The sequence below is a fragment of the Pristis pectinata genome, chromosome 26 (genome assembly GCF_009764475.1).
Source record: "Pristis pectinata isolate sPriPec2 chromosome 26, sPriPec2.1.pri, whole genome shotgun sequence".
Lineage (NCBI taxonomy): Eukaryota > Metazoa > Chordata > Chondrichthyes > Rhinopristiformes > Pristidae > Pristis > Pristis pectinata.
The window spans coordinates 20623686-20636137 of record NC_067430.1 but is presented as its reverse complement, the minus strand read 5'-3'; the positions used below and the strand labels follow the sequence as shown (position 1 = coordinate 20636137).

General features: G+C 43.4%; 1 protein-coding gene across 1 annotated transcript in view; it reads left to right on the top strand.

Moving 5' to 3' along the window:
* plch2a (phospholipase C, eta 2a) overlaps positions 1 to 12452 on the top strand; it is a 231998-nt gene that overhangs the window by 131789 nt on the left and 87757 nt on the right. Inside the window, exon 5 of the mRNA XM_052039505.1 lies at positions 1237 to 1366. Coding sequence (XP_051895465.1) covers positions 1237 to 1366 — 130 coding nt within the window. The remainder of the gene's footprint in view (positions 1 to 1236; positions 1367 to 12452) is intronic.

The following is a 12452-nucleotide window of genomic DNA, read 5'->3' as shown; positions in this document are numbered from 1 at the left end:
TGCATCCATTACCTCTAAAGCCACCTCTTTCACACTCTGGGATATAGATCATTTATCCTTGGGATTTATTGGTTTTTCACATCATCAACTTATCTAGTGTGTGTTTTTTGTATAGTACTAATTTCTTTCAGTTCATCATTCTCACTAGACCTTAGATCTTTAGTATACCTGGCACCTACATGTTACTGAACGGTAACTATCACACTTCCTATTAATGACTATAAGATGGAATGATCAAAGCAAACATCACAACATCCAATCTCATCACATCACACTATTAATTTGACTGAAAGTGACAAAGACCCTGTGGCTGTTCATGGACATCACCGAGGTCGCAAGATGTTATGAGATGTTGATTACTTCCGGCCTGTTTTCCCCATAATGTAAAACTGCCGAGAGTGAAACCTGTATTCTGGGTACTTCAATGGAGCAAGATAGTGTTTGCTATCAAGGGTGTTACAATCAGTGAGAAGGTGCTGCTTGGTGAATTCCCTGTATTTTAAAAAGAGCTTATGAGAATTTTTAGGAATAAGGTAAGACCATTAAGAGCAGCACACCCAGATGTTATATAACTCAATCTCACAAAGCTTTCTTTTCATCAAATCCCTTGGCTTCCATCCCTCAATTCTTCCAATTGTATCCTTCAATCACCATATCGCTCAATCTTCACAACATTCCTCAATGCATTCCCAAAGTACCTTTATTCTTGTCCTGTTGTTTCTCTCAAACCTTGCCCACTGTTCAGGATTTTCTTACCATAATGCCCAATCTCTTCCCGATGTAACATTTAACCCCTTCACAACATATCTTTCAGTCCCTATCACTGTGTCACTCAGTCCATTTTTACCACATGCTTAATCCATCTCTCTGTTATCTCCAATTTCTCTCAATGTCTCTCTCAATCCTTTTATCCAACTCCTGAAATCCCTTGACCTCCTTAAAATTTCCTTAACTTTTCCCCGATTTAAATTCAAGAACCATCCATTCACATCTCATTTTGATAATGGGTTTGTCAAAATCAATTTAATTTATTGATTTATCAATGCTGGTCTGTCTCAGGACATCTGTGAAACATGGTCTAGGAAAGACCAGTTCTCCCATCAAGCTCACAGCATCCACAGACTGCACAAGGTACCCAATCCCACTATCTACTCCACACCACTTAGAGACAACTCCTAAATAATCCTAAATGAAAAGAAGGTTTATTTTTCTGTATTCTCTTTAACCAATTTTCATGTGGCTAAAGCAGACATTTGCAGAGGCGGATAAAAATGGGGACGGCTGTCTAAGTGTCGGTGAGGTCCTGCAGCTGATGCATAAACTCAACGTCAATCTGCCACGACAGAAGGTCAAACAGATGTTCAAGGTAAGACTGTTCCCCGGCACATCTGTTCATTCAAGCATATTTTGCAAAGTTTAGGCTACACCAAGCACACACTGACATACACCAACATCTTCTGGGTGGTGGGGAGGAGGATGGGGTGGGTGGAGTGGGTGAGTTAGCACAGGAAACATCTTGCATTTATATAGAGCCTTCCACATCCTCTGGGCATCCCAAAGTGTTTTGCAGCCATCAAGATACTTCAGGGGGTTACACCCAACCATATAAACCATTCTTCAGTGATGTTGATTGAGTGATAAGCTTTGACCAGATGACTGGAAAACCTCCCTGTTTTTCTTCAGTAATGATTGTCCGTTCTTTTACATCCACCCAGCCTGAGCCTTTGGTCAACTTTCCTGGTATCTCCCAAAAGTGTCTTGTCAATTTTTGCTAGATAAATGCTCCTGTGAAACCCTTGGAAAAAGCATAATATAAAGGCAAGTTATTGTTACTTGAATTGTCTGAATATGAACCAAGAAACCAGAATAGTCCCAATAAACCTACCGTACAATCTAGATTCAAACACCCCACAGATGGGGCATATGATTCACCAGTATAATTACTGTCTACTTTGCTATATTGGTTTGAGGTTTATGGCCCATTTGTACCCTCAATGCATCAATATATAGGAAACGGGAGTAGAAGTAGGCCCAAGAGCCCCTTCAGTCTGCTTTGCCATTCAATAATATTGCTCTTCTATTCATAGAACATTACAGCACAGTACAGGCCCTTTGGCCCACGATGTTGTGCCGACATTTTATCCTCAGCTCCACTTTTCCGCCTGTTTCCCATAACCCTTGAAACACCTATAAACCAAAAACCTATCTAGGCCTTGAATATATTCAATTATTCCATCTCCACTGCTCTCTAGGGTAATTCCAAAGCTCATGACCTTCTGAGAGAAGAAATTCCTCTGCATTTCTGTCTTAAATTAGTGACCCCCTTGTTCTGAATCTATGCCTCCCAGTTTGAGATTTTCCCACAAAGTGCAGCATCCTCTCAGCATTGACCTTGTCAAGCCCCCACAGAATCTTTCAATAAGATCATCTAAACTCCATTGCTTAAAGGCCTAAGCTGCTCAACCTTTCATCATAAGATAAGATATCTTTATTTTAAGATATCTTTATTAGTCACATGTACATCGAAACACACAGTGAAATACATCTTTTTGCGTAGTGTTCTGGTGGCAGCCTGCAAGTCTCGCCATGCTTCCGGCGCCAACATAGTGTAGACAATCACTTCATCCTAAAGTTCAACCTCAAGAACCTGCCTCCAATGCAAATACCTTCCTCCTTAAATAAGGAGACCAAACTGTATGCAGGTCTCCAGCTGTGGTCCTGCCAATGCCCTGTTCAATTGTAGCAAGAAGACCTATAATGTAATACCAAGATTGCATTGATGTAATGTGGATACGTGGCACATTGATGGTAGTTGGAATTGACAGGTACTCAGAAGACCTACAGCAGACAACCCCCCCCCTCCACCCCCACGTTACGAACTCCCACCCATACACACAAACGAGTGTCTGGGAGACCGGAGGGATGAACCTGTTGGCTGCTACCGGGCTGCAGGTTTCTTCTGCTAGTGGGCCGGGGCATTTCTCCATGCCTTCTTTCCCCACGCCCCACCAAGCCACAATAATCGGGGCTGGATCAGGCTGAGCAGAGCTAGGAGCACTGAGCAGACTCACTCACTCAGTCAGTGAGGCGGGCTGATGGCCACTCTTCCTGTGCCTGCTCGCTGTCCCATTCTCACCCACACATAGCTTTCGTTCATTTCCAATTTACAACCGTTTGGGCTACAAACAGTTCTCAGGAATGGAAGCCTGTTGTAACCTGAGGACTGCCTGTAGTTTGAATGATCCTGATAATTCTCCTGATCCTGATCCTGAATCCCTGTGTCCTGGGTTTGACAGCTGCTTCCAAAGAATGTGAGTCACCTGTCAAAACCAACCTGCAATGGTTTGGATTAAGGGATGCATTGAGGGAATGAGTGCTGCCCATGTTGATAACTTCAGTTGATGATATCATTTGCACCCTGTTAGTCAACACAGAGTGGTCTCAGCACATACAAGAGGGCATGGCTTTAAAGTAATGGGTGGGAAGTTCATGGGAGATATCAGAGGAAGGTTTTTTACCCAGAGAGTGGTTGGGGCATGGAATGCACTGCCTGGGGTGGTGGTGGAGGCAGGTACATTGGTCAAATTCAAGAGACTGCTAGATAGGCACATGGAGGAATTTAAAATAGAAGAATATGTGGGAGGAAGGGGTTAGATAGTCAGGCGAGGTTTAAAGGTTGGCACAACATTATGGGCCGAAGGGCCTGTATTGTGCTGTACTGTTCTTTGTTCTGTTCTAGCTCCTTTACAAATATCTTATTGTATCGTCTTTTGAAGAACCAAATGCCCAGGTCTTGGGCATGCTGTGGGGTGGTTGAAGTAAGGAAGAAGAATATTCAGAGCTGAGTTTGAAAGTCATTGATGATGTCCTGTTGAAGAAAACATTTGGATTTATTTATATAATGATTCATAACAGTTTCACAAAACCTACACAAGTTTTCAAATTTGCTTAGAATGATTTACAATGGCTTGATAGAGAATTAGATCACATATAAATGTGGTGGGAGATGCTTTTGGGAGTTTAGTCTCAAATCCCTCCCACATTATTTAATCTGCTCAACTAACAGCTTGCAGTTCCAGGCACGAAGGAGCCAACTGACTGGAAATAGATATAAAGCAAAATAAACCAGATATAAGTAGAGAGATCAACATACCAGGGCTTAAATATTTTGATGTTGAGTTAGATTTGTACTTCTTCATATAAGGAAAATTAAGGGGTGATCTGTGGAGGTGTCCTACTGTACGAGGGAGGGATAGGCTGAAGGTTTGGCCAAAGGGGTGTTTCATGTCTGTTGCCCAGCTAGAATGAACATCATGGGACCATTTGCCATGTGATGTGTTTTAACCTCACCATTCTTTGAATGCTCTTCCCCACTCCCATTGGCCGAGGAGGAGGCAATGGGGGAGGGTAAGCAAGTTAAAGGGTCAGCTAGAAAAATGAGATGAAACGTGAATGTCTGCCCCTCTCACCAGTATCACTGGCCACGAAGACGCTGTGCATAGTCCTCCTCCGTTCCCTTAAGCAACATAAGAGATAACATGCACTTATCAGGTTGTGTAAAATGACTATTGATGTAAAGGGTTTGCTAAAGGGTTGAGTATAATATTGTCTAGCTTGTTCAGCCGTTACACAATTGCACACACCATTAAGTAATGACTATACTTAATGGCTAGTGCCATATGTCTTTACCCAGCCCAGATGGTTGAGCTTAACACATAATCAGAAGTGTCATACAGCCTATTAGAAGAGAGCTTAGCTTTGTTATTGCACATTCCATGTCATTTGTATGACCATCATTTTCCAAACCTTTTAAAACTCTTGTTTGGGCTGACATGAAATAAGTTAATTTTCATTTAGAAACACCTAATTTTATTGGGCGATGTTCCCTTCCCTGCTGCTTTCTCCTCTATCTTTTCTGCTTCATGCTCAGCTAAGGATAGACCAGTGAGTGACCCCAGTGATTCAGTGTCTGACCCAGTAGCCTAGCCGATAACTGACAAAACCCATCGCTCAACTGGATGCTGGCAGGGAGCAGGTGATTGTAAACCACAGCTCAGTCTTTATCCAACCTTAATTCATGTCAATATTTGACGTATCTGGGATGAATGAAGTGGAGCTATGAATGCAGCCAGCTCCAATCTCCAGCTGGAAGGCCACTGCTGATCAAACAATTTCAACAAGTTCATGGGCAGATTCCCAGCCAGGAGTGGGCTTGTCTACTATGGCTGAAGAAATTCCTCAAGTTTCCTCCCCATCCCCACACCCCGGCCACTCGCTGCCAACATGATATCCTTGTGGATCCTGCCTTTTGCCAATCAAAAAATGAATTGATTCTTTGTTCCTCAGTTGGATGCTTCTCAAATGTAACCTTCCCCCCACCCACTCCCCCCCATCCTCCTCTCCATTAGTCAAAACCTTTTGCAAGTAATAAAGAACACAGATTTTAATGTTCCTTTGGACTGCACAGAGCAGTCACCTGGAGACACCGGGCATTCCTGAGGAATGGCGACTGTGACAGGGAGTTACGCTGAATAGCAGCCCTGGCTGGGTTAATGATTCCGCACCAAACAGCCTCTTCCTCTGGCAAGGAGGAGTGAAGTTAGCCTTGATGAGGTTCTAAGTTCAAAGATGCTGACTGTTGATAATAAATCTTAAATGCCTCTTTTCCTGGTGCTTTTGAAGGTATGAGTTCTTTCCCACCCTCTGAGCTTTCCTTATGCCAATCACTGGTTCTTGAGTTTGCTGATAGTTAAGCCTAATCCAGAATCAAAGCCAGACGAGTGTCAATCCCCAACTATGAATGCATGTCAGGCTTAAGAGAAAGAGACTGACATTAACCCTCCAATGCAGATGGAAGCTGGCAGGCAGGAAGGGAACAGCGAAAGATGGAAACGAGGACTAACAAAGTACAAAAAGAAAATGAATGAATAGCACAACCAAGAGGATTTGGTGAGATGGGATATTCAGTCCAGTCAGCACATTGAAACTAATCAGCTTAAACAATTGCAATAGCAGCCTTTATATGAGATGACTTGATGATATGGTTATACATTCCAACATGTGACACACTCCCAGTGTAGAAAACCTGTGCTTTATCTCTTGAGATATCCCCAAGTGAAATAAAGATTGCAGTCGGATGTTTTATCCATCAGGGCTGGATAGTAAATGGGTCCAGGGGGGATTGTGCAAGTGGATTAAATGTCAGTTGGATCCAATAGGTAAACAGTTGAAATACTGAAGAAACATCAGACAGAACTGGGATTGTTTGACATACGTGGGCAGCTCTGCTCCAGGGGAATTGGATTTCGGTTAGTGTTCAGTTGCAAAATGCTACCAACTTTAAAATAACTCCTTGCACCCAGATCTAATGGTTTGGTACATGACCTACAAATGTAACTAATCATGTATTTATTATCCCGTTTTAAAGGTTTACTCTAGATGGCAGAGTCTATGAGATGTCTGGCTCTTTGTTGCGTGCCTCACCTGATTTCTTACACAATTTAAAGAGAAGTTTGCTTCTTGAGGAAGCCAAGTCCTTGCATAACGGTCATTCGAAGCAATTACAATTAACTCAACTTTGATTTGTAAAACGGGGTAGTACTCAGATTATTGGGTCAGAGGTTGGTGGGTTCATGGCCACCAGAAACATGAGCACATTATATACCCTGACACTCAAGTGAGGACGCTGTGTTGTTGGTGTTGACACTTTAAGATGAGGCTCCCGCTACATAATCAGGTGAACATTGAAGATCCCGCATTCTTGTACAAAAAGGAGTTGAGTGTTCTCCCACTGGTCTGTTTTTCTCACAACCACCACCTCCACCACACACAAGTTGCAGGATCTTCTTGTGCCTCCCTTTTGCTTACTTAACAGCACTTCAGAAGTGAATCAATCACATTGAGATAATTCCAAACATTAGGATTCTGCAGTGTAAGCCCTGTCTCTTTCCATCACTCTCTCCTTTTTACTTTGCTTTTCCTCTTTCCTACAGCACAGAAGGAGGCGGCTATTCAGCCCTTTGTGCCTCTGCCTGCTTTCTAAAAGAGCTATCCAATTCATCCTGCTCTTACCCCATTTTCCTCCAAATTCTCCTGTTCACGTAGTTGCACATTCTCTTTGGAACGTTATTGTTGAATCTGCTTCCACGGGTCTTTCAGGTTCCAGACAACAGCACCAGGCTGCGCAACAGACCATTTCTCCACCCCTTGCCCTGTGATTTTCCCAATTATCTTAGGTCGATGTCCTCTGGTTGCTTCACCTTCAGTCAGTTGTAACAGTTTCTCCAATGACACCATCAGAACTGTCCTTTTCCTTTCTCACAGTCTTTCTGCAAGTGGTTTTGGTGTCTTTATTGTTTGAAGGAAATGGATAAAATGCATTACACCAGAGAAGGAGTAACTCAGGTGGCAAACTAATGCTTGATGCCTTGGTGCATCTTCCGAAAGAGTCTCAAGTCGACTGAGGTCCCCTTGAGCTTAATGCAGGCAAAGTGGCAGCCAATATGTGCAGAGTAGGAGCAAATGGAAGGGAGGGCTGTGGGGGTGAGTGGTTCCACAATCGTCAGCAGAATGATGGAGAGGAGGAGGTGGTGTGGCCAGTCTAAGTGAAGGAGTACAGTATGGAGCTGATAATGAATAAAAAATGGTTAAACCAGATCCCGTACAATGGAGAGAGCTGCTCAGATGGTAATATCCATTCCTTGTTACGTCAGTTGCTTGGTGTTGAGGCTATAGGTTTTGTGCATTCACCCATCAATCCACAAGCACTCAGTTTACTCTTGGATTTCACCCATTTTTTGTGTGTATCCAGAAGCATAAGCATTAACTGTGGGGAGAACATTGAAGCAGCCCATTTCCTAGCTCAGGGGACCAGGATCCATTGTACCACTCCTCATCCCACACCTCTACCTCAAATCAACAGAATCAGAGCCCCTGCTGCTTCATGTGACTTGAGCTTCATGCCTTTGGTCAGATGGGGCATCTCCAGAAGAGGATGGATTGCCCTCATTACAATTAGTCCAAGCCTTGAACAATGTGGCTGGCCTTCTAGGACTGCAGAGGGAGTGCTGCACTGCTGGAGGTGCCACCTTTCAGATGAAACATTCAAACTAAGGCTCTATCTTCCCACTGGGGTGGATGGATAGACCCAATGGCCACTGAATGAGAGAAGAGCTGGAGATCTCCAGGTGTCCTGGGTCAATATTTATCCCTCAGCTAACATTACTAATAAAGCAGATTATCTGTGGGAGCTTGCTGTGCGCACTTTGGCAGTCACATTTCCTACAAAATGACGGCATTGGCTGTAAGACGCGTTGACATACCGTGATGGTATGAGAGGCATTATATAAAGGCAAACTTTTCTCTCTTTGCAAACCAGTGGTTAAATGTGGCCCAAGAGATCTTAACACGTGTATTTTCAACAGTACAAATCATGTTCATTAAGGAAAGTGAGTGAGAAAAACTCTGTGCTGAACTTTCAGCGTTCCACTTGTCTCTTGTGATGCTTCACCACTGCTGAGCTTCAGGCAGGCTCCCACTCATTTGCATAGTCATTAATATTTTGCATTTTATTAATTGCCTGTGTGAAACTGTGTGTTTCTGATGAAGCTTAATGTATCTCAGAGATGCATGAAATTATCAAGTGCTTAATTTATTTTGCTGCTGCAGAAAGAAAGGGCATGGGAAGATCCCAGTGCGGGAAACCAGTTGGTACATTGTGGCTCATTCAATTCCCCCACTCATCCCCTCCAACACAGTTTCCTTAAAATTACTTTATTTCCATTCTTTCCATTTCCATTTTTATTTCCATTCTTCTGTTGGGTGGTCCATGCATCAAGACTCAGTGGCTGCAAGACCACCCCCCAAGCATCAACCTTCATAATCTGTCTTTCAGCAACTTGTCTCAGTTTAACTTCACCCAACCCACGTATCCTGCCCACTTCTCTGGTATACTGGCTGCAGTGACGTCCTCTCGCCTTTGCCCCTTTCGAGGTTGAAAAGCCCCAAACTTCCTGCAGAGTCTTCTTTATTAGCTCGGACTTGTGGCACTGGGCAGCAGTTTGCTGACTCTGTAGTTGCCCTGAATGGCTCCTTCCTAGCTCGACAGCCAGAACAGATCATAGTGCCCACTGCCTGGCCTGTTGAAAGCCTTGTGCTGGTTGATGAGCAGCAGTTAGACTCTGCTCTCACACAGCACTCTGCTCCATGTTCTTAGGGTCCCAGTCATCTCTTTATAAGCCAGAACTAATAATGTTGCTAGGCGACCTGGCCTTTGTCTATTGCCAAAGTTACTGTTTTAAAATTAAGTCAGTGGTGGTGCAAGTATTATAACTGACCTGAAAATATGAAATAATGCCCTTAGGGAGCTGATAACCTTCTCCCTCTTCCTGAGATTGTTTGTGTCTTATTCCTGCGTGTTTCTTGATACTGTAATGTGCGGTGTTTATGATAAGGCATTAATTAAATTGGCAGGATACAGAATTCATGGGGTGCGACTTATGTGTGGAGAGAGTCCCAGCATGATTCCATGCTTTGAATGAAGAAGTACTATCTAATTTTACTCCCATGTTGCCCAGCACTTATTTTAAATTTATGCCTCCTGAATTACTCCAGATAGTAGGCTAAGGTTCAGACTACACCACTCTTGTAAAAATTAGAAGAGGAAGGAGATACAAGGTTCTGAGCCTTTGGATTTGGGGCAGTGATTTCCATGTGGTGACAGGCGGGAGTCCGAGCCTGGGCTGCATTTGGTAGAGTCTCAGTGCATGGACCCATTGCCACTGGGTAAGAAGACTTACGAGCAGGTATGGGGTTGACAATTGTTATTGGACATACAGCTGGAAATGTCATCACAGGATTTCACACTGCAGCATCCCCGTTCACCTGCCAGTAGTTGTCTGATGCACCCACACCGGATTCCCAGGGCCAATGGTTTTTATATGATGAGTGTTTCCCGCCCAACACTCGGTCAGTTTTCCCATCTACAGAGGGCATGTACACGAATTTTAATTTGACCACTTTTGGAGGAGCATAATAACAAATGTTAATTATACTCACATACATATGTGTACACATGCACAAGCATGCACATAACCCACATGTGCGTGCACACACAATCATATGTGTGTCCACGACTACATATGCACACACATACACAAAAACGTGTGCATGCACAGCACACACGCACAAGCTCACACACAGACACACACACAAACATTCATATCCTTAAAGTGCTTCGTGATTATTGGGTGGGGCCTGTGCTCCTGCTTGCACCCACCCTGCACACGTCCCTGCAAACACACTCATGAATATTTTGTTGCACATTTTGCTTGCAATACCTTTAATTCTTGAAATCTCCAAGACAATCCTGGAGGATTAGTAACCCTTGAAGAGAGATGAACCCAAATTCTGCAAATTGCAAGATCCCACAATCAGTAACAAGGTAAAATACCCAAAGCTACTTGTGATGGTTAGGAGTATTATCCAGGAACCCTTAGCACCAAATGATGTTCTTCTTGATTGGAATGTGGGAGACTTTATAACATCGTAAGAACTCAGAGATTAGTTTTGGGCTGACATCTCAAACAAAAAAACAGCACCTCTAACAGTACATTACCTCCTTAGTATAGCCCAGTCGCCTGGGTTACGAGCTGTGACTTCGAGTTGTGCGCTCTTTAAATCAGGCTGAATAGCAGCTCAAGCTCATTCATTATGCTGATGAACCTCAGGCTGTCTCTTGGTAAATAATAATGTCAACAAATTTGCTGCCAGAGACAATTTGGGGTCCACTGATTTGTTTTCACTGCCAGTTATTTTTTGCGCTCAGATTATTACTGCTTCCTTTTATGTTCCTTTATTTGTTGTTATCTACTACACATATTCAAGTGGTCATTAACTCAATGGTGAGCATCTGCGCACTATAGTGTTTCCCATTACTGGGGAGTGAGTGCACTTTCAGTTGTCAGAAATGATTTGGATTATTGGGCACCATCTGAATTCCAACAGTAGTTTTATCTCTGGGAAAGCAGCATGCCCTGTTGACATTAGATATTGTCCTTGGGCCCCACTCACCCTGTTTAGTGTCTGTCTGTTGGATATTGTCCAGGGATCACACTCACACTGTTGATTATTATTTGTGTTTCTCTATTCACCTGTTCTCTTGCTCAGTTCCTGAACAGCTCTATAGCTATTGCCCTCATTTTCTCTGTTACAGTTTCTCTATCTCAAACGAGCCAGTGCTCAACTCACTTTCTCTTTGCCTCTATCCACTCTCTGCTTATCTCACTTATATCTCTGTTTGTCATCTCGCCATAGATGTCTTTCTCTATTCATTCTGTCAGACTTCAGTCTTCCTGTCTTCCTCAGTCCGCCTCTCTTGGTTTACATTTCTTTGATCATTCATCTGTTTTTCTCTCTCGCTCACTCTTGCCATTTTCTCTATTTCTTTTCACAGCTCTCCTGTGTGAGGATGGGGAGGGATTTAGGCAGAAATTAGTACCTGCTCCTGTGTTGGGAGCCTTGATTATGGATTTGTAAGGGAGGTCGCTCTGACACAGACCCATAGCCTGTCAATACCTGCCGGAATGTGTTAATAAGCCATGGTACTGTAAGACAGGGATATGCAAGCCCATTTTAACTGACGGAAGGTGCAGTACAGAGCTGCATTAAATCATTCACACATTCTTCCTTAAAGAGGTTGATACATATCTAAAGAGAAAAGCTTCCATGTTATCTTGCAATCTCCCCCTCAACCCTTCATTTTAAAAGAAGTGCTTCTGCCAATCTTCTTCTCCATTCCTGTGGACGTCTGTGGTAGTCGTTGCTAATCAGCTGTAAAAGGCATCACAGCAGCACACTATCCTGCCATCACCTAATAAGTGAAAGAAAACTTCTTTTGTGGTGCATTACAGATAATAAATGTTCTGTTTTAATGCTGGAAATGCAGCAGCCATTTTGTACAGGGTCCCACAAATATCAATGTGACAAAGAACATTTCTGCTCATCACAATTTTGACTAAAGGATAAATATTGACTAGAACACTGGGATGCTCTGACTTGTTCACCACCAGAACAATGTCCTTGGGTCTCAAAGCTCTAATTGAGATAGCAGACAGTATCTAAAGCTAACCTATTCTGAAATCAGGACAGCCCTCCTTTGTTACTGAACTACACTGTCAGCCTAGTGTTCTGGACCGGGACTTGAGCCCCACTCATTCAGAACCAGATATTACTCATTGTGCCACAGCTTACAGCTCAGGAAGACTGGATAGTGATCCCGGGTGATTTTGGGAGAGGCATGAGTTCAGGGTAGCAAAGGCTCCGGATGGGAGCCCGGTATCTAGTTGGAGGAGGTGCCTGAGTGAATATTGGATGGGAACTGAGTTAGTCTTGACCAGGACACTATCCAACCCACAGTCATATCAGTGCTCATGGTCTAGGCCAGGTGGTGGGCT